This window comes from Aspergillus lucknowensis (genome assembly GCF_044049455.1).
Source record: "Aspergillus lucknowensis strain CBS 449.75 chromosome Unknown BJX67scaffold_37, whole genome shotgun sequence".
Lineage (NCBI taxonomy): Eukaryota > Fungi > Ascomycota > Eurotiomycetes > Eurotiales > Aspergillaceae > Aspergillus > Aspergillus lucknowensis.
In genome coordinates, this window is record NW_027263581.1 from 45,257 (window position 1) to 67,406 (window position 22,150).

A 22,150-nucleotide genomic window follows, 5' to 3' on the forward strand; every position below is an offset into this window, starting at 1 on the left:
CTCTTCCACTAGGCTAGCTTGCTTGGTTAATCCACCCCTATTGGGTACAGTATCTGGTTGCAGTAGTATATTGGGGTATTATAATATAGATGTATTTTTTAACATACAGACCATGGTAGGTTCTCTAGGATTGCTAGTAGGCAATTTGGATTCCATATCCACGGCCAATAGCTTACTATTAGGATAATTGTCATGATATATACAGGATTTATCAAATACAATATCCCAAGACCTTATTATCTTATTATCAGCAGGAATCTATACCTTAAAGACATGGCCATGATCTCTATCATAGCCAACTAGGTACCCGAGCTTGGCCTGATATCCCATCTTCTTAGTGGTAACTTGGTCCTCCTTTAGGATATGAACCCACGCCCTGCAGCTAAATACTTAGAGATGCTTTAAAAGTAGATTCAGGTTGGATTGCTTGAACTATTCTCTTTAATAACATATTAGGGCTCTTGGATCTTTATCCTTTGGCCAGGGTAGCTGGTTCGCGATATAGGTAGTGGTTTCAATAGCTATTAGCCACAGCACCTCTAGGAGACCGCTATTAATAATAGCAGCCTAGGCTATGCTATTTAGATAGCCTCCAAAATATTTAGACAGCCTGTTCAGCTCGGGAGTCCATAAAAAGGTTATTTTGCATGTGATGCCTTTATTAGCAGCCTTCTAAATAAATACCTTGAATTCCAATCCCCTGTCTATTAGGAATTACCAGGGATATTAGCCTGTATTAGTATTTAACTACTCACACAACTACAAAAGTTTCCCCGAGGCCTGACCCTTATCCTTTAATATGTATACAGACATCAGGCGGGTTGCCATGTTAACATAGATTAGGTAGTATAGGTAGCTACCATGGCCTATCAGCTTTATTATCTGCATGTTAGCATACCATAACATGGTAGGGTTATTAGCATCTAGATCTTTGCTATTTTGGACCTCTTGGGAGACTTGTCTCTTGGAGTATATATTATTGCATGTATCATACATAAATAGTTAAATTCAACCTGGGACTAGACTAGAACCTTTAATCTTTAGGATGCTAGCGTGGCTAAGGCAATGGTAAGCCAGAAGGGTCTTATCAACATTAGCTACTGCCGCGGCAACAAACTCCTTGTCATCCACAAGATCTAGAGGGAAGGTATCAAGGCAGTAGACCCTATATTGCTTAGGTGTAAACAATATAGGTATATTAGTTGACCAATCATGGACTATTGCGTCTTTTACAGACTAATTTAACTAATTCTCCCGAGCCCGAGCAACGCTATAGAGGTTGAATTTCATATTAGGGTTGTAGTAGGCATTAATCTTAATCTCTTGCAGTTTACTATAAAGGTCTTAGAGCTGTAGCTTAGCTTGCCTATATCCATGAGTCTTGCTATCTAATATCCCTACCATTTAGTAGGTATAGGGGCTTTTATCTTTCCAATACAGGCATAGTAAGGTAAAATATCCCTAGTCTACAACTATATATTAGGCCAAGCCAGTATCCTAGATCCATGGTCTAGTCCTACTACCTAAGAGTACTATAGCTGCTACCATAGCAGCAAATTCAAAGTTATTATTACTATGTGATACCTCCACGGCTGCATATTGCCCAGCATCCTTGCTTTTTGAATTCAAGGGTTTTAATAACTTTGGCTAATATGCCTAATAACCATCACAGGCCCGCCAATCCTCTTTCCATTATTTAGGATTGAGATAGTAGCAGGAATCTATACTATAACTAGAGCCTTTATAGTATATATAATAGCTATTATAATCTTTTTTATTCTTTGCATTTCTAAATGAGTTGATATAGTTATTAATTAACTGGCTGTTTTTTGGTCTATCTTGCTTAGTCTTTTTATCCTTTTTCTTCTGGCTTTTATTATTGTTGCCCTCTCTGTTATTAGTATAGTTTAGGGCAGCTATAAAGAGTTTAATATTGGCTGTTGCCTGCAAGATAGCTTTATTATAGAGGTTATGGAAGTCTGCCTACTAGTATATTATTACCATGTTATTGGTAAAGGTGTATTGCTAGATAAGAACCTAGTTTGGTAGATCCTTGCAGAGGTTGTGGAGGGCCACAAGGGCAGTAAGATATAGGCCAATGCTAACCCCTATACAGTCTACCATGGTATTGGCATCCTTATACGCGTTAATATATTCTATAACACTTCTAAATTAGTTTCTTGTTATTGTCATAGCTTTAATCCCCATAATTCTATATTATATAGTCTCTTTACCAATAACAATCTTCTTTATTTAGTTATAGAGCTTATCTATAAGCCTTAAATTTAGTCCTAATGCTTGCAGCTATCTAGTAACCTGCTTGGATATTTGGTTTTTTAGCTACAAGGCTACTCAGGCTAATATATTGTCCTAATGCTTGTGGTTTGGATTATTATTTTTCAGACATGGAATAGTGCTGTTGATTAGCTAATCTAGGTTCTAAGCCTGTAGGATTGACTGTACATGCCAATTCTAGTCCTCAAAGTCCTCCTTACCTTCTAAGTAGTCGAGTACACCTTCCAGCTTCTTACTTAGAGACTCAGGAAGCAGGTAGCCCTGGCATGTTATTTAATTAGCAATGGTAGGATTTCTAGTATTCTAACCAGTATTCAACATGTTGGCTATTGCTAATTAACTAAACCTTCTTTAGCAGCTCATAGGATCATTAATTTGTCAACTAATATAGGATCCTATCAGCTCAACCTAATAGTATGCCCTGGAAATGGTTAAAAACTCTACTACAGCAATACTGGAAGTAATAATAGTGCTTAAATTGCTGTAGGAGGGTTCTAACAGATTATAAAGGGTTGTTCTGACTTTAAAATAGGGGAATATCCTGAGTCTAGGAGCTCATAACCTGTCAGCCAGAACAAAGTCGCTTGATTCTCTCTAGCTACTGAGTGTCGACCTACTAGGGAGGTTGTGTGGTCACATGACCTCGGCTAGTCGCCTAACCGAGGCCTCCAACATCAGTGAACCAGTCTCCAAGTACCTATCCATTCTTCTCCTGGCAAAGAAATATCATAAAAAAACCCAAAAGCCATGGTATAGTCTGCATAGCATTATGCCCACTCACGATCTTTCCTTCGCCATCAGAGAGAATTCTACATAGCTTCCCCAATCTTTTCAAATTCTTTTATCCACTTAAGCTCTGCGTCCTCTGGTTCGTGCGGATCACGATTGATTGCGTCACTGTCTTTATAAACACACTCGAGGACGACATCTAAAGTTTGATTTCCATTCGAAGCTTCCCATAAGGTGCCATTCAGTGTCTTTTGTGAAGCGAAAAAGAAGTCCTCCGGATAGTCGTCGGGCTTCGTAGGCAATGGTTGCATGATATCCTCACTGACCGGAGTGACATTTTGCCCGTCGACTGCTTTGGTTACGTTGACGAGAAAAACGCTTCCTTGATCCAGGACATTTCTGACGTCTTCATCGGAAATACTGACGTAGGCCGAAAGCTGGACGTTGGGAAATCGATCTATCTGGTGGTCGACATAGTAATTCCCCTGTTTTCCGAAAAGGTAGAATGGCGTGTACCCGGCAGGGTATTCTTTGGACGTTGAATAGTGGATGTCCTTCCTGATGAGGACTTGGTTAACAGTGACCTCGATTTGGGGACTGCCTGCTGCGTTTCGAAAGCTCGCCTTGAATGTGTCTTTGGCAGCGATAGTCGAAACGTCAATTTCCTCCTGCGTTTCTAGGATAGGTAGATCCTCGGGCGTTGGATTCACCGTTTCAGACAGCTGGACTTCAAGTATGGCCTGGTGTCGTTTGGTAGCAGCGTGGAAGTTCGGCCGGAGGACCAAGTACGTTGGGCCATCACGACTGCCTCCCATAACGATGAAGCTGTGCTTGTCCTTCCCAGTCCGCAGACGGTTTCGGCAGATCTGGGGAATATCAGTACAGATGCTGCATGAGGAAGAGCTGTCAATCTGATTGTTTTGGAAACTCACCTCTGCGTTTTTCTCTGCCACTTTCTTGAATTCCCCAACTAGGGTTTCAATAAAATTGCCATCGGTCGAGAAGGGCGACATAATCACACTTCGCAAAACAAATAGGGCTGTTGGATCACTATCATAGTTCTCCAACCCAAGTCTTTCCCCGAATTTGTTCGCACATTGGCCGTACTCTTTTTTGCCGAACTCCGTCGAGACGAGGATGAGCGGGAGCTTTGAGATATCGACGGATGGAGATCGGATGGACAGGTCTGCGACAATTCGCCGATTGAAGTAGTTTGCCTCTGCGACGTCAGTGTTCCATGGTCCGTCTTTTGCGTCGGTGAGCTTGAAGTTGCAGGCAAAGGCGTTGATATTCAGGTCCGGTCCTAGTTTCTTGAGTAAATCCCAAGCATTTTCGTGTTCAGGGTCCCGGAGCCATTCATTGCTTTTGGGAAGAATGTTATCACGGATAAATTGCCTTTCTTCCTCAACTTTTGTCGGAGACGAACCCGCCCTCTCACTTGGCAGCTGGTTGAGAGGCACAACCTTATATGGATCCTGCTCTGTGGACATCGCCGCCCACTGAGCAGCAAACTGTTCGACGGCCTGGTGTCAGCTTGGCGGTTTACCAAATTTCTAGAAGGGCATCCATACCCTTGCACAGGTGAAGGAGACCTCTCCAAGTAAGGCTCCGTAGCCGTCTGGGTTCAGTCCGATGCACTGGTGGGTGAACCAAGTACTCATTGCCGCCGCCCCAGGTTTGCTGGATGATACACCTTTCAGCTGGGCACACGTAGAATCAGACGGAGACGAGATACCGACTTACCTTCCTTCGACCCCATAGATCCCAATACTCTCAATGCTGCTGTCCCTCGTGATATACGGCGTCGTCCACGTAATGAGATATCTCATCCTCCCATCCCGATAGCAAAGCCCTCCAGCAGGATACGGGGCATATCCGGCTTTGTGCGGATCAACAGTGATGGAATCAGCTTCCTTCATCATTTCAAACTTGCGCGCGGTACGGTCTCGCATGGGGATTTCTGGTATCCAGCCGTGAATCGGGCCGAAACCCGGACGCTTGTGTGTTGTCATCATCGTTGCAAAGTAGCTGCCCCAGGCGGCGTCACAGTGCATTACGAATGACAGTCCTTGCTTTTGGAATTCAGTGCGGCATTGGATGATCTCATCCAGAGGATCTACCGCTCCTTCCTCTGTAGTTCCCATTACCGCGACGACGGCGTAGACAGCCTCTTGATTGTCGAGACACCCCTGGAGGAGTGTCCGGAGGTGACTGACCTTAATGCAGGCGTCTTCATCAACATCTATTCCAATCAGGTTGCCAGAGCCTATCCCGGAAACGGCTGTGGTTCCATCGGACTAGAATTAGTACCTCGTACAAATACATCATCACTAATGAAGCAACATACCGAGTCCCTTTGGCCATGAGTAGTGCTTCGTGTTTGCAACCAGGTATTTCATAGGCTTGACGTAGTACTCTCGTTCCAGAGCATCCTTCCCAACTGTCTGGATAGAGTAGTCATTTAACGCGGCCGCAAGAGCTGTTGCGGATATTCCAAACTCGTTGTACAATCTGTCAGGAATCTCGAGAACAGTACTGACTTCAAGGTTGAGCATTTCCCAAGTGGTGAGGTCGCCGAATGCTTTCTTGTCTTTCTGGTGGCAGGGTTTGACCTTGAAATCAGTCATGAGAGAGTTAGGCAGAGCCTTAGCCTTGATGGCCTTATGCAAGGAAAGGGGGTAGAACTTGAGGTTTCGAGCTATTCAAGCTTCAGCGGGAATATCGCTATAGGATGGTTGCAGAGACTGCTACTTACCAGCCCTATGGTGAAGGTCAGCGTCGAAGGTCATTTTACCGCTGAAGTCTGGAGTGTAAGAAAGACATATCGTATGATTTACTCACCAAATCGATTCCAAATTCGCAACTGTCCCGTCACAGGTGATGTGACCCCATGGCCGCAAGCCGGGTTGACCGGGTCGACCGGGAGGGTCCTTACGGAACCCAAACAGGTCGCAGATCTGCTCTCCGGCCCTGGTCTCTGCGATGGTGGTAAGGGGGCTGACCTCGGACACAACATTATTAGGATTGTAGAGCATTGTCATGAAATATCCCAGCAGCGCAGGCATGCTCAAATCCGTACACATATGGCCGACATATCTCGTGGACCAGTAGGGGCCCGAGTGCTGGCCTAATAGGTCAGATGCCTTTTTAACAGCCCGTTCGATTCGTGCCGTGTTGTCTTTAAAAGCTTCGCTGTTTTTGATTGAGCTGATGATAAACTCCTGAATGGGCCCCAGGGATTAAACACTCTTCTCATTGGACTGGGAGTGTATACACTTACTGGATCATGAGGGATGTAAGCCTTGCGCGCCTTTGCATGGTTCTCAAGGATACTCATGATATTTTGGGCGAAAAAGTCCATATTTTCAGCTCGCGGACCTAAGAAGAAAGAGCTGACTCTCTGGTGGACAGTTTCGTCGTACTGACTTGAGTCAGAGGAGGTGGATTGATCAGGGCCCATGATGGAGGATGTTCGTATCAGCTTTCCAAATATTTGCAGATAATCGAATGTAGAGAAGATGGTGAGATGGTAAGGTGGAAGGTGGGTGACTTGAGATGGATCAACCCGCTGGGCTCAACGCCCTTTTATCTCTCCTCTGCTACCATCTGTCTAATTGCAGCCCAGGAGGAATGTATGGCCACTTGTGTGAGCTCCCATCATCAGCCCGTTCTTCGACACCCAGCTTCAACTGCCCCTCATTGCTATCGGAAACAGACATCATGCATATGACAACACGGATATCCGGCGTCGATGTTCGAAAGCTTGCATGTCCGCGGATCGGCTTCACCCGGACTTTGCAGAGAGGCAGCTTCTTCTGGAGTCATTGATTTGTTCAAAAGAAGATATGTGCAGGCTTTACTTACCGTGTTGAACTTCGATCAAGGGTGGTGGAGCAGTAAGGACGCCTGGACAGGGCTTGATCATCCTAACGAGTCAGGTTGCACAGCATTCAATCCCAAGGCAGCCATCACTAGCAACCAAACTTCTTATGTTGTGTAGCAGACCGAAGTTATGCGGCTGGATATTTTGGGTAGCCCTAAAGTATCAAAAAAAAAAAGGCACCTACAGGCAGGCTGGCTAGAGAAGGAACGACAGAGGGCTTACTGCACCTGCAAAACGCCCTTTCTGGCCACTGTCAGCTTATGCTGCATCGTCGGGTCCTGTATCCCCGCCTCCGCAGTAGTTGCCTGTTATATTTGCTTCTTCCATAGTATCATTGCCAGAGATATGTTGGCACTTAGGGCTTGCTTTTTTTCTCTTCAAGTTGTTCCTACCTGCCACGTGCGTGAGATGCACCTATTAAAACGCGATGTTGAGCAATTCGGTCAGAAAGTTTGTCACCAGGACTCAACATCCAGCTAGCCACACACTCCAGTACTTTTTAGATGATACGTATTATCAGTGATCATCCTTGCACCCTCAGCGTCCTGCAGGAAGAACCACCCAAGTCGAATAACAAAGTACCCGGCATTCCAGCTGCCCCGTCGGGTGAAGAGATCATTCTTACTGACGCACACTCAGGGACAAACTACTTAATAAGTACACATGCCTGGTTCTGCGGTATAAGTTCCGTTTAGGCTTGAAAATTCGCTGATGTCGAAGTGCTTCGAGTGATATAGCTCGACTGTGTCTTCTCGAAGAATTGCAAGACTTTCATCTTTTTTCCTTTACTCCAGAGCAAGCTGTATAAGCTAGTCTCAATTATCATGATATTTTCCACTTTATGGGCGATACTTCCCTTTTATTGCGCAGCACAAGCCACTGCGCACTACGCACCGTCCCCAAACTATCAATATAGGACATCTGTCGGGGATGTTAACATTACCTACAAAGAAGTCCCTGTACGTCTTGACATCCTTGTGCCCATATGGAAATCAAGGTTCTAATATAAACAATGTTAGAAAGGGATTTGCGGGACCACAGCGACCTCTTTTGCCGGCTACGTTCAATTTCCCAAGAACACGATGACAGACGTGGGCCGGACATACCCAATCAATACTTTTTTCTGGTTTTTCAAGGCACAGGACGATCCAGATTCAGCACCACTGTCAATCTGGTTGAATGGAGGTCCTGGTGGCTCGTCCATGGCCGGCCCCCTGTTGGAGAATGGACCATGCACTGTCAACGAAGACTCGAAGACTACCCGTGACAATCAGTGGTCCTGGAACAAGAAGGTCAATATGTTGTACGTTGACCAGCCAGTTCAGGCTGGGTTTAGTTATGATGAGCTGTTTCAAGGACGATTGAACCTTAGCAACAATGAGATCTCACTGGGTAAAACAGACCCTGCCACTGGAACCCTTCTTGGGCATTTCACCAGCCAAAAGCCAGAACAAACCGCAAACACCACGATGAATGCGGCTCGACAGTTCTGGCATTTTATGCAGGCGTGGGTCCCGCACTTTGAACCGTATTCAAAGAAGTCCACGAATGGCAAGCTCAGCCTCTGGACTGAATCCTACGGGGGTCGTTACGGACCTGCATTCATGACACACTTCCTGGACCAAAACGAGAAAATCCGCCAAGGGACTATTCAAGGAACCGAACTCGACCTGGACACCCTGGGGATTATCAACGGCTGCATTGACACCATTACCCAAGAGCTTTCCGATATGCAATTCGGGTATGACAGAAACCCTTACGGTATTGAAGCTTTGGACAACATCCTGTACACTTCTGGACTAGTGTCATATACCGAGAAAGGAGGATGCTATGACAAGACTGTCGAATGTCGCGCTCTCGCAGCGAGGAAGGACCCTGGTGCGTACGGGAATGATAGCGAGGTTAACGGTGCTTGCGCTGAGGCAAACAATCTGTGCATCCACGAGTATGAGGATATCTACACCAAGCAGAGCCACCGGGGCTACTACGACATTGGCCACTGTGATCTTGACCCTTATCCCCCCAATTACTGGCTTGGATATCTCGGCGATGCGGCCGTGCAGGAGGCACTGGGAGTGCCCGTCAATTTCACGATGATCGCACCCTCTGTTGACGCAGCCTTCAACCATACGGGTGATTACCCTAGACTAGATATCCGCGGGTACTTGGAGGATATCGGGTATCTACTCGACCACGGCGTCAAGGTCTCTCTCATCTACGGGGATCGCGACTTTGCCTGCAACTGGGTCGGTGGTGAAAGGGCCAGTTTGGCCGTCCGGTTCGGGGGCTCGCGGAAATTCGAGCTGGCTGGCTACGCTAATCTTGAACTGAGTAACGGTAACAGTAACAGTCCGCCTTCTGGCCAGGTTCGCCAGCATGGACATTTCTCCTTTGTCAGGGTGTATGAGTCTGGACACATGGTCCCAGCGTACCAGCCCGAAACGGCCTTCGAGATATTCAACCGAGTAATGTTCAACTTTGATGTCGCGACGGGAAAGGTGGATATCTCCAAGGCGCCGGACTATTCTACCGATGGCGAGTTCGAATCAACGGCGACCTTTCCTGCCCCGGAAGAGCCACGTCCAACTTGCTATCTTCTGGCTATGCCTGGAACGTGCACCCAGAACCAGATCGATAGCGTTATGGCCGGAACAGCGGAGATTAAGGACTACGTGGTTATCAAGCCTGAACCCGAGGGTGATTACTGTCATTACACCGAACTCGAGAGTATCGACCAGCCCAAAGACCGCATGGAGTTGTGAGTTACTCTTGGGTCGCTACCTGTCGAAGAATCGTGGTGTTAGATCGGGCAGAATGAACCTGATATTCGATTAGAACAGTAGAATAAACGAGATGAGTTTTCTGCGCGATCATACACCCAGAATGGAACATTGCTCAAGAAAGGCCCGCCCTTATATCTTCCTCGTGAGGGCGTACAGGTGCAGCAGTATCCGGAAGACTGCCATTTAGAAGGCTAATCACATGCTAAAGATATACTACCTACCGACTATTATTAACCTTAATTTGCATGTTATCCTGCCTGCTCCCCAGTCAGATAGAGTAGTCCAGCTGGGGCTGCCAAACATTGACATGCAGGTTGTCATAACTTACATTGCATGCTGACATGCCATCTTAGTCTGCATATTGCTTCAATCACTCTTTGTCCGTGGCCCGTCACCCTCTGCTTGCATTTAATATGACACCCTGATCCAGTTCCTCAAAGGGATTGGATTTCTCCGTATCTGCATACAACCCTGGACTATATATATCCTTACTTCAACACTTTATTTATGTCTCACCACCCACGTCGACGACCATGATATTAAAATTTTTGCTCAAAGCCATGATGTTGCTCAATTAATGCTCGAAAAACTGAAGACCAGGTTATTGCCTGGGCACTGATGTGCAAGTGGATGACTGACAGAGGAATACTTCTTTCTCAATGTTAATGTATTGGCGGACCTTCTCTCTTCTTTCGGGTTGTCCGATGCCCATCGAGAAACTGGGAGCACCGACCATTGGTGGGATGGTGAACTCCATGCGGTGAGGGGAAGTTTTCCTGCAAACTCTGTTGAGTAGGTAGAATCATACGCTAGGTATTTGTGCATATGAAGCATTTGTGTCATGGCTTGTGCTGGCCGCTGATTGTGTTCGCCTGGGTGGGGGTTCGGATGCGGCGTCTATAGGGTTCTCAAAGAACAGCGCTCTCTTCTATGTGACTGTGTGCAAAGAATGATAGAAAGTATCCTTATTGATTGGGGATATGTTATGACGGTCGTTGACATACATATGTCCTTTCCCTGGACGCTCTGTTTGAAGGCGCTGATAGAGTGTCCCTCCAAATATGACCCCAAAAGAATGACTTAGACACATAAAATAACCTTACAGTTGCGCATCAAACAGGCTGTAATTGATTCGCGCCGACGATGCCCTACAGGAACGCCGGCTCGGGAGTTCCATCATCGGAGAGGTCGGCTCCCATCTGACGGCGTCGGCTATTCAAGAATATCTCTACCATTCGCTTGCTCGACATTGGTGACTGAAGGCCATAGGGCCGATCATACAGACCCGGCTCCAGTTTTATATTCTCGTTGGTGGCTTTCCGATTGTCGCGCTGAAAGTGGGCAGATCGTCTTTTTTGGAGTGACCTTGCCTCCTGAGAACCTGGAGACCACTTGGTCAAGTTTTGTCCGTACTTTTTACTGCTCATTTTCGGTGAGATATCAGCAGCGTATCTCTTCGGCGTTGGTGACTCTACAATTCGAGGCTTGTTGCTAGATCTCGACAGCATTGGTGACACTCCGACCTCGCTTTGTCCTGCCCGGGCTGATTTGAGGGCGCTTTCTTGTCTACCTGAATCCCGGAAAACATCGTCGCCCATCCCAATTGGCATGGAAGTCGGCAGAGCATTAGGTGAGGGCTCCTGAACCTTCACAACTGTGCGTAGGCTCAAGGACCGACTGAACGGTCGAGAGAAATTGCTGTTTGTCGACACCTTGCGGTTAAGCCCACCACCGTCATCAGGGACCTGGCTTGTGCCTCTGCTTTCTACTCGGATCCGTCGAGCTGGAACGGCGGAGGTGAAGGAAGTATCATCTTCATCCTGTATCTCCGCATCCTCTCGATAGTGATGTTGTGGAGGTGTTGTGCTCTCTATTCTGGCGATCTGTGTGTCCATAAAATTTTGCCAGTCAGTTCCTGCAGTTGGGGCATCCCCAAGCGGAGACTGCGCAACCTTGCTGGGAGAACTGTATGCTGTTCTTTCGGACGCATATATGGTTGCTATTCCTGTGTCCGAATCAGGTGACTCGGTGATAGTTTTGGTCTGCGGCGAGTTGCCGCTCGTTGATCGCGAGTAGACACTGGGCGAATAGGTGTCTGCTCGGAGCTTGCTATCATCTTGAAGTTTTGAAACCGAGTAGGTGTTGCAGCCATGGGCAGGGCCATGAATCTGTGCCTGCTCGTAAGGAGTCATTGGATTGACATTGGCTGTCGTAAACGATTTCGGGGAGTTGATTGAAGCATCGCTGGGAACCTGTCGGATGGTGTGTCTGCTGCGATGGAAATGCGACGAGCCTTGAGTAGGAATTGCTCGATGCTCCTTGACGTGACCGAGAACCAGCTTTTCGTTTGGACTCTGTGCGTTGGCTCCGCTAATTCGTTTCATCAACGCAGAGAAGAGGCGGTGGCTATCGACCGCATTACTGCTTGGACCTCGCCCAATTGAGCTTTCTGAAAGTGGCAGGAGTTCACTTTGGCCTTTGTTTCCTTGCTCGGAGATAATAGACAGACGTTGTTGGCCCCCTGCCTTCGGCGTTGCGATGGTGTTTGCTGCCGTAGAGTCCGCCCAACTTGTCACCCGGGAGCGGCTCGTGGCTAAGCTCGCAGAGCTTTGCATTCTCCGAACAGACGGCGGTGGATTCCCGCTTACTGGCTCGTGCAAGCGGTCGACATCGAATCTCTCCTGGCTGTATGGATATTCGTTTTCATTACCGTTGACTGTCGAAGGCGACTGACCCCAACGGTGAGTTGGGGAGGGGGATACTTGCGCTTTTCCATGCTCAGCAGAGTTTCTTGAAAACCCCAAAACTCGCTTGATACTCTTCTTGATAGAAGATGAGAAAGCCCTAGCCTTTCCGTGGGACTCGCTAGCCTTGACCCGTTCTAGAGGTGACGAAGTGGCTGACACCCTCTCAGAAGCGCTAGAAGTGCGGAACGACTTTGGAAATGGTTTATGCTCTCGCCTAATCTTTGATATGGGCAACGGGGTCCAATGAGGGGAGTCAGGGCTATTCAAAAGGTTTTGCTCGTACTGCGAGCGCGCTAACTGAATGGCTACGTCGTGGCTTTTGGCATGTCGAAGTGCATTTTGGGGCTGGTTGTCGCCTCTCAAGGAAGATATCGACCGCCTCAATGACCGGTAGAGCCGCGGCGCCTCGGAACGTGGTCCCTGGCTAGCGATACTAGGGGAATAGGACTCGGAGGGTGGCGGCCTGGAAGGTCTATGGGAAGAGCGTTGTCTGGTGGAGAACATCGAGCGCGACTTTCGCAGCCGACGATAGGAGGAAGGAAGCTCAGCGATTCGGTTCTCAAAGCCAGCAAACTCACTTATGGATGGTAGGGCTGCGGGCCAGGCTTGGTCGTGGTCTTGTGTCAGATCGTCATACGCAGATGTCGAGCGTTCTGACGAGTAGGAGGACTCGGTACGCTTGTATCTTCTCGGGGGAACCGCCATGTTGCGGGGACCACCTAGGCAGTCATAGGAGCCTTCGGATAGACCAGATGAACCTTCTCTGGAGCGCGACATGGCCTTGGAGGCGGCGAGTCTTGCATACAATCGGGCAATTTCTGGATCGATGGATTCTGCTGCTGGGGAAGTATTGTGGCTGGTACGAACGGATCGAGTGGATTTGGATCTTCGCAGATGGCCTTTGGCGCCCATACTGCGAGGAGTCAAACCCTATGATACTGTTCTAGATCTGTTGTTGAAAATAGATGCGCGATAAACAAGCCGACATGTTGTAGAGATGAACCATCTCCCCGGCATCCGCCACCGGTAGATGGCCTGACAGCGAGTGGCCATAACAGACGCTGTTATGGAAGGTGCGAGGGGCCCAATGCTCTTGCCAAACGAACGTAATGACGACCGACTCCTAAAAGGGTTGCGATGCCTCCATCGCAGCTTCCGGAAATGGCAACATGGCATGCTGCGCGGAGGAGCATAACGAACTTGAAGATTCCACGTCCTGCGAAGCGACGACTGAGCTCGACCAGGAGGGAAGCTCTGGTTGGTTGAAGCCGAAGTTCTGTCGACAGGGCGATCTTGTGGCTGTTGGACGTACGTATCTGCCTTGCCGTGTTGACTCAGGGCAAAGGGCTGTGCTTGTCGAAGTTTTTGTGAGTCATGTCTCCTGTAGCCGAAATTGGAGTCACACACTGCCCAAGTCAACGCGACGCGCGGGAATAAATAACACGCTGATGGCCTGTCAAAGTAATTGTAGCATCAAGTTGATTCAGCAGCAAAAGAACACATCGCAAAGTATGGCAGAAACGCGACCAACCGAACCAGTGCGACTGGACGGACGAAAGCTCGAAGGAGGAGGCCAATTGGTTCGCATCGCGGTCGCACTGTCGGCCCTCACAGGCCAATCCATCGCGATCGATCATATCAGAGGCAATCGGTCAGGAAAGAAAGGATTGAAGGCGTCACATCTCGCTGCGCTCGAGACACTGGCGGAGCTGAGCGGAAGTAGACTCGTCAAGGCTCAAGTGGGCTCATGCGCGACGGAATTTCACCCGCCCTCATATGGCCAAGGAGAGGCTCGTCGAACAAATACAGAGATTAACATCCGACTGCCAACCCCAGGGTCTGTCTTCCTCGTCTTCCAGGCGCTCTATCCATACCTCCTTCGGTCGGAGACCGCGGACCGGATCCGCGTGAGTATCATCGGCGGCACCAATGTCTCATCGTCCCCATCATACGACTATGTCTCGCAGGTGTTGATCCCTAATTTCGCACGCGTTGGCCTGCCGCCTCTCTCAGTCAGTCTGGAGAAACGCGGGTGGTCGTCGGCGCCGGGTCAAGAGCAAATGGGAAAAGTGTTATTCGAGATTGATTCTCTGTGGAGAGCAGGCGGCGGACCTCCGAGCGCCGTGTTCCCCTCGATTGATCTCCGTCGATACCAACGGGGGACAATTTCCCAGATCGACATCACGATCCTCGCCCCTGATGATCGCCTCATCGCGAAGCCCAACAGAGACGCTCGACGTCATCATGGGTACAACGCAGAAACAGATCAACCGGAAACTGTGCGCGAGTTTATGGAACGTCAGGCCCATCGAATTCTCCGCAAACGGTTAAAGGACTTACCCGCTGATCTTTTCTCTGCCGGCGGATCTGAAGGAGTCAGCCCAGAGACAGGGGCCAGCGGCGCTGTCCCCATACAGACCCATACCACCGAGGCCACGCGTCGTCGATCATGTCTTTACGTGCTGATTGTGGCGCACACGTCAACGGGGTTCAGGATTGGGCGCGACGCGCTGTATGGCTCGTTAAAAGGAGAGAAAAAGCCGAAGAAACGTCAACGCAAGCCTGAGGAAGACATGAGTCGCAGATTGAAGGATTTGGTGGATGAATGTGTGAAGAATTTCATTCATGAACTCAATGATCCTCGCCTCCAGCCCCAGAAAGATGCGTCAGGAACTGTCCGACACCAGCCCTGTGTTGATGAGTTTATGAGGGATCAGCTCGTTGTTTTTGAGGCGCTGGGGAGATCGTCGGACGCTCAGGAATCGCGCGTTGGTGAGGGTCACGAGGATGAGAGGTACTGGAGTCTCCATACACAAACAGCGCAGTGGGTATGTCGAGAAATGCTGGGAGAGGACTGCCTTGGTTGAACTTGTAGTGATTCCGAATTCTCGCAGCCCATTTATCTAATTACAAGTTGTATTTGTGCGTCATTTACGGACGTTCTCGATAAAGAGAAGAAGATTGTGAAGCCCACGAAGTCTACAACATGAGTCACATACCATCCACGCAAAAGAGGAAGAAGCGCCACCCTGAGCCACTGCATGGCGATGACCCCCATCAATTGCATTCTATTATCAAGCGGAACAGAAGTGAGGAGAGAGGGTGACAAAAACAACTTTCAAATTCGTACAATGATATCAGAAGAGGACGCGGATGGAAATGAAAAAAGAAAAAGTGCTAGCCGCCTGGACGTAGGTGTGTACTGCGCAAATTGAGATAGCCTCCCCTCCATGTGGTATATGTGAACTCCCAGCAATGCATCAAATCAGAGTGTCAATTTAGACAAACAGGAAAAATAAAAAGTATTGGAAAGAGGGAAGTGTAGAAGTGAAACACGACAAAGGACACAGCAAAGCTCCCTGATGGCGGTCCCAGCCTGCGGGACCCTTGCATTCCGGCTGAAGGTCGAGGGTTCTTCTGTGTCTAGATCGCGTTGCCTTTTCCGTTGGTTGCGACAGCTGTGGCCTTATGCCGTGTGTCGGGCGATCGCCTTGTACGGCGAATTCTGGAGGATCTCGGATGGCAATGCGCGGCGGTAATCTCTTGGTTGAGCCAACGGCGAAGAAGAGGCTGGTCGGCGCAGGTTCAATGTCTGATTGTCACAGTTAGCTGTTGCGCTTTGGGGCAGGTTCCGCGATGAGGGCAGAACATACGACGCAGTCGGGGCATTTGCCTCCCTCTTGGTTGGCACGTCCACGGCAACCGCGAGGATAGTTTGCGCAAGAGAACATATTGGCAAGCGGGGTGGTGAGGAGGGTTTTTTTTTTTCGCAAAGGGAGAAAGGAAGTGTCGTGGATAGTCGTGTTAATTATCACTCTCAGGGCGGGACCGGGGAAATGGATCTGCAGTCTGTCCAGGGGAGTGTGGGCCGAACTGGTTGGAAGGGAGGATGGCACAGATAAAGAGAGTGGCAGACTCGGAAGCGAAAGAGAATGCCCAGTGGCTCGTGAGACTATAAGAATGACCGGACGACGACACGACGTCAAAAATTCGAGAAAAAGCAAGGGAAGAAAAGGCGGCAAGGAAAAAGAAAAGAAGATTTGAAGAAGGGTCAAATGCCCAATCCCTGAACAAGCCGCACGACAATTACGTCAAGATCGAGGCAGACCGTTTGTCTTGCAGGAAGCCAGGAAGGCAGAAAGTGGAAAAAGATCGCGGCCCAAACAAGTCCAGCCTGCAGGCCGCTAGTGCCTTAGCGTTGACGGTTAGGCTGCGCCACGGGAGGGCCGAAAAAAAATAGGGGCGGTGCTTGGAGCAGATTGATGCAGGGCAGCACTGCAGCAGGGCTTGAAAGGCTGCAGAAGGCAAAAGAAAGAGCAAAGAAATGGCAAGGCAATGTCCAGCAATTACCAAAGTGATGAAGAGTACCCTCCGCTGTTGGTAATTGGAGTCGATGTCTTGAGTTTTCCGGATGCGAATCTGGCGAGCGCAATTGTGGGATTTATATGGTTGATGAATGATTCACTTGAAACAAGGAATTTGGGGGTGGAATTCGTGTAATAAAATCGCAGCTAATGTAACAGCCAAAGATCGGCCCAGGTCAGGAAAATAAACTCTCCTGTGGCGACAATTAATGCTCTGCATTATTATTGGGATGCAAAGTTGGAGAAAAGGTCAAGAAAAAGGAAATAACAAAAATAATAATTGTCATAAAATCTTCAACAATCAATCATCTCGTCAGACCTAGGCATCACTGACTGGCTCGGATCTGAATGAAGAAATGGCAATCTTGGAAGTTGCTGCGCCCTCCCTTCCAAGGTGCGCTCAGATGCGGCAGTCCTGAGACTTTTTTTTTTTTTTTTTTTTGTCAGAGCACGATTCATTCAACCCGTCCCACTCGATCGAAGCTGTGGGCTTGTGCCTTGGTCCAGATTTTCGGGCCCCTCGGGACCAGAGTTTTTGTTGAAAGCCAGGGGACTGGACAATAAAGGAGGTCGATCGGATCCCGAGATCGTTCCAACAGACGGGATGATCGACTGAATGAGCACTCGCAGACCGCTCGCAGCAGCGAGAGGTTTGATCGATGACAGGAAGGTATGCACTGTGTCAGACCATCCGCTCACAGCCTCGTTCTGGGTGTGCATTGGACAGCAAAAGTGATGTTGGTCGTCCTGGCTGGCGGGCCCAGAGCCGCTTGGGTTTCGGATTGATGAGGCAGCAGCGTACCGTTGGTATCTGGATCTTGGGTCCCAAACCCGTCACACGAAGGCCCCATCCCCGATGTTTCTGGAACGTTCAGGCGAGACAGCCCCATCTGGTTCTTTGGGATTTGATCGTTTCAAGGTCAGCAGTCAATTTCGGATGCCGGCATCAACGGAGACGCAACCAATCGCATACAAGGGTTTGGCTTCCTTTGTGATGGCGTTCCACCAGAACAGCGATGACCTTTTTTTGGTTGAATTTGATACTCCCAGCACGGGAGACAACTCGAAACCTCACAATCTTCGCCGAATTGGGTACCGGCCATTGGCCATTGGAAGTTGGGTCTGAAATCAAAATCGAATCGAAGCATCAAACACTCTCAACAACTTTTCTGAATATTCTCTTTTGCTGCAGGCTATCCCGCTCATTTTCCTTTTGCTGGCATTGAAACGGGTGGTAGGGGCTTCGACCCGAAAGCTTCACTGGTTCCTGTCTGCCATGGGTACGGCCGCAGGACGAGCTCGGGCCCGGATTCTATCCGTTTCCATCTCGGCACATCGCGACGTTGGGTGGAAACAATGAAGTTGTGCAATCGTACTACAAGCTGCAGTTGTTCCAGATGCGAATTCGCTCAATACGAGCCATGGTTGATCCGCGCTGCCGAAGCTTTGCCCATCGGCATGCCTCACAATCCCGGCCGAACGGCTCGATCCGGCCAACCTGAGAGCTTCGTGTCGGTGGAGGATTGGGCAATTATGCAAATTGGGAGCCTTGGATGGAGCGAAAGGATGAGTGAATAGAGGGGCAAGGGAAAACCCGGACGTTGACTTGTGATCACTTGATGAGATCATGTGCCTGGCATGGATTCTATCCTGTTTTTGTCCCTTGCATGGTACAACTCCCGCCAGACCTTCGAAAATTACCCAATCGCGATGACTTCGACTGGACCACGGTGATTGAGAGCTCCGGATCTTCCGAGAATACGGCTGGAGGTAAGAAAAGACGTGGCTAGACGTGGCTAGACCACTCGAGTTGCAACACAGAGGGATGTCCTGATCCTGACATTTCCACCGCCAGCAGCGCCGCACTCGTCATCTTCCATCTGATTCTCTCAGTAACGCCGAATATCAGGTCTTTGGCCCAATAGTCGGCACACCATCCATCGTATGATATCTCGCCGATGTGGGGATCTGGATCGGTACAGTCAACCGCATTGTTGCTCTCGGAAACAAACTTCTGTTGGCGCAGAGTGTTTGCTAGGTCTCAGCCTTGCAATTATTTCTTGCTTTGGGAAGTCAAACATCACTGCCTGGAGGGGACGCTCGACTCCCAAGGTCCAGAGTCGCTTCGAAACTGTTTTATTCATCCAACATGCAAATGATTTGAAAAAATGCCCCTGATCGCCGCCAAACAGCCAAATATCCAGGTAAATATAGAAGCGGATCGATTGTGGAGGGTCGACGTTCCCGACGAAGCGGCAGATGCCGCGAATTCGAGGTTGATACGACAGCCCAGCCCGTGTTAGAACCTGATTTCTCTGGATCAGACTATTGCAGGAGGCATTACCCGCGCACTACGGGATCTGACAACCACAACCAGCATCGACGTTGCTCATCTCCGGGCCAAGATCTTCAGCGCCCAAAATGATTTCTCTGTCGAGTTTCAAACCGCAGTTTGTTTGGTATATCGCCGCGCATTTCCGCACCATCACTCGAAACCTGGGTCTGGAGCGGTCTCTCGTCGGTTCATCGGATCAGTTGGGTGTGTTTTGGCCATCCAGGAAATTCTCAGCGTTGACGCAGCCCATGCGTTGGTTCCCCACGGGGCGAGCATCGACTCAAACCTCTTATTAGCCACTACCCTCCCTTTTGCAGACAAGACGTGTGAGAAGATGCTTCCCGCGCTCCTGAAATCTCCGCTCACTGTGTTGTTGGGAGAAAACTCAAGAGTCTAGACTTTTTCGCATGAATAGTGCCGCCTCCAACATCTCCGCAGGCTTCCATGCTGCTCCGTATCATTCGACCAAGCCCATCTCACCATGGGACTTTCGTTAAAAATCGACATTTTAAGAAATACGGTTGGGGGCGGTAAATGAGCACAGCCCTCTCTTTCAATTCAGTTGCATTGTTGTAAGTTGGGGAGGCCTTTTGCTCGCTGGGGTGTCTGCTCAAGGTCGACGAATTAGCCAAACCCGAAGAGCTCTAACTGGAACACCCGGATGACCGGGGGGTCGACATTCCGACTCCAAATCTGCGTAAAATCATATCCCTCGGCCAGTAGCCCAGTTGAAACGCCCTCTGATTACTGAACTCTGAGAGCTCTTTGCCTTTCATCGGGACTCCAGATTCCACCCGTCAACAAGATGAGTCCTGATATCTATCTGAACAAAAAACTAAATCATCATGATATTTTGGGCTGGCCAATTGCGCCTCTATTAGCCCTAGCGGTTACTTGCGGCTTTGCGGTTTTCTTTGTCCTGCATGTCTTTGCGACTTGCTTTGTGGAAGCAAGAACTCAGCAACACACTTGCTCAGACTCCGTCTTTATGATATTCGTTCTTTGTTTACCTCTAATGGGGGGTTGGGGAGTTGGGGCTGCCATCAATATGGACATGGCACATAACGGTGGCTGCCTCGCCAAGTAAGGAGGCCTGGGTGCTTCTTGGCGGAGAGATTATTATGCTTGATCATACGAATATTTCCTTTTGTTATTTCCTTCAGGTATTTCCAAACATTCAAGTAATACCTGGTAGCAAAGCTCTACTATACCTCGGCTTTCCCGGTTGAACGCATACACTGACTCGGGAGAGCAGCGATTGAATGTTTGCAGTCGGGTTCATCTCATTGTTGTGGTCCAAGAAGGACTCTGACCAGCGTTTGAATAGGTGATGAGAAAATCGGCAGGTGGGTAGCTCGAGGTGCCTCTCAGAAGGCTGTTTCCCAAACAAAAGGTCTCTTGTAGGGATAACTCCGGATAGATAAAAAAACACGAGCGACAAACGTGTTGTGACACGCCTGGCTTCGTGGTTCCGGAAGTCAAATGCCATTGAAGTGGTAATATTTTGCTGCGCGGAAAGGGAAGTCGGATGTTATTGCTCCTGTGGCAGTGGGAAATAATACTGTGCAGTCGTTGTGTATCCGTGAGAGACACAAGCCAGTGGTGAAACCTGGATTAGGTGCTGAATAAAGATCGCAAGACGAACCAGGCGCTGAAGACACCAATAGTGGTCGCCAACATTAGTCCATTGCCCTCCCAGGTCAATCCGAGATATGCTAAGCACCCAACAAGGTATTCCTTTCTTCGTGCCATATCCCTCCGAGTTGCCCAGTTAGGGTCAATGGGGAACGGAGCTGCCGTCCGATGCTCATTCAACGCTCTCCTTGCCGATATGGGGATAGAAACTGTCAGAGCCACGGGGCGATGATCAGATGTTGGTGAAACAGGAAGAGCATCATATCCCAGTACTTTCACTCTTGCCTCGTCTCCTAATCCTAGAGGTGTCTCCAGGAAAAGAATACGGTCACACCAACTCGGCCATCTGTGGCTGGCCCATTTCCATTCTGGAGCTTTGTCGGTATGAAAGGGATCCCTTGCCGCTGTCTGGGCGTCATGGTTGTATTTATAGGTTGGAGGAAACGATATGGGAGCCTCTGATAAGCCATGGAAGCAGTGAGAGAGTTGCATTTCGCGTTTCAGTTGGTCACCTTTCAAGAGCTGGGAGTAGTGCAAAGGGCCGCCGGGCTCCGCGTCCGCCTGTGGAAACCGTGAAACATCCAGCTTCGATGGAAATCTGTCTGCGGTACGGTAATTCAAGTCTCCCCCGAGAAATAGGTAGCTTGCTGGAGCGAAGATGCCCTGGTGATCGTGATTTGGATTTGACAGTAAGGCAGCGCTCTCCGACTCATCCTCGTCTTCTCCGTTTCCAATGTTGACGGTCCCCGACCTACTAAATACTAGACGCTCGACCATAGTACGCCAATCCGCATTCCTTTGCTCCACAGCATCTTCCATGGGTGCAAGATGGGCGGCAATGATGGTCAGATCGACTCCCGCCTGCGGTGACGTCTTCGAAGAGTACGATATTCTTGCCCCAACAGCTCCCTTGTTGCCAATTCCCTGGAATCCGAAGCCAACCTGTGCGATATCAGGCGCCGACAGGTAATCGTTCACGTCTGACCGGGCAAAGACCATCAGGCCAGTCATTCCACTGTTATCCGTGACGATATTGACATAGTGGCTTCCCCACCGCTGGGTCGCGGCTCTGTCCACAGCCTGAGAAAATGCAGCAAAATATGGGGCAAGAAAAGAACCGCCTAGGAATGCATAGGCGATCGGTGCGATCTCTTGGAGACTGAGTACAATGATGTCGGGACCCGCGGGGCTGGGACTGTTGGTGGCAGGGAGGGCATCAAACAAGTGGCGTGAGAAGTGCTCGACATCAATCTGATTAAGAGCGCAATTATATGTGACGAAGTAAAGCTGCAAAGCATCCATTATGCCGAATATATTCCACGATGAGGATGATACATGTGTACAAGGGATCTGTCCCAAGGCAGGAGCTCTGGCGGCTG

The 22,150-nt window shown here is 49.1% G+C and overlaps 5 protein-coding genes across 5 annotated transcripts; 2 read left to right on the top strand and 3 right to left on the bottom strand.

Annotated features, from left to right (window-relative positions):
- Positions 1-3,104: 3,104 nt before the first annotated feature.
- Positions 3,105-6,484, bottom strand: BJX67DRAFT_383395 (pyridoxal phosphate-dependent decarboxylase family protein; the record flags this gene model as incomplete). Its single annotated transcript, XM_071033449.1, has 8 exons — positions 3,105-3,890; positions 3,957-4,547; positions 4,596-4,704; positions 4,768-5,305; positions 5,372-5,722; positions 5,780-5,820; positions 5,866-6,245; positions 6,305-6,484. The coding sequence occupies 8 exons, from the start codon at positions 6,482-6,484 to the stop codon at positions 3,105-3,107; spliced, it is 2,976 nt and encodes a 991-aa protein (XP_070883740.1).
- Positions 6,485-7,731: 1,247 nt separating this feature from the next.
- Positions 7,732-9,669, top strand: BJX67DRAFT_389677 (carboxypeptidase S1-like protein A; the record flags this gene model as incomplete). The annotated part of the gene is made up of 2 exons (XM_071034530.1): positions 7,732-7,866; positions 7,927-9,669. 2 exons carry the CDS (start codon positions 7,732-7,734, stop codon positions 9,667-9,669), a joined length of 1,878 nt encoding a protein of 625 aa, XP_070883741.1.
- A 1,017-nt stretch (positions 9,670-10,686) lies between these two features.
- On the bottom strand, positions 10,687-13,478 carry BJX67DRAFT_198557 (uncharacterized protein). Its single transcript, XM_071025425.1, has one exon. It carries the CDS (start codon positions 13,347-13,349, stop codon positions 10,839-10,841), a length of 2,511 nt encoding a protein of 836 aa, XP_070883742.1. The 5' UTR covers positions 13,350-13,478; the 3' UTR covers positions 10,687-10,838.
- Positions 13,479-13,948: 470 nt separating this feature from the next.
- On the top strand, positions 13,949-15,304 carry BJX67DRAFT_373601 (putative RNA 3'-terminal phosphate cyclase; the record flags this gene model as incomplete). Its single annotated transcript, XM_071031419.1, has 1 exon — positions 13,949-15,304. The coding sequence occupies one exon, from the start codon at positions 13,949-13,951 to the stop codon at positions 15,302-15,304; it is 1,356 nt and encodes a 451-aa protein (XP_070883743.1).
- A 5,446-nt stretch (positions 15,305-20,750) lies between these two features.
- On the bottom strand, positions 20,751-22,073 carry BJX67DRAFT_373602 (putative inositol 5-phosphatase; the record flags this gene model as incomplete). Its single annotated transcript, XM_071031420.1, has 1 exon — positions 20,751-22,073. The coding sequence occupies one exon, from the start codon at positions 22,071-22,073 to the stop codon at positions 20,751-20,753; it is 1,323 nt and encodes a 440-aa protein (XP_070883744.1).
- Positions 22,074-22,150: the final 77 nt, after the last annotated feature.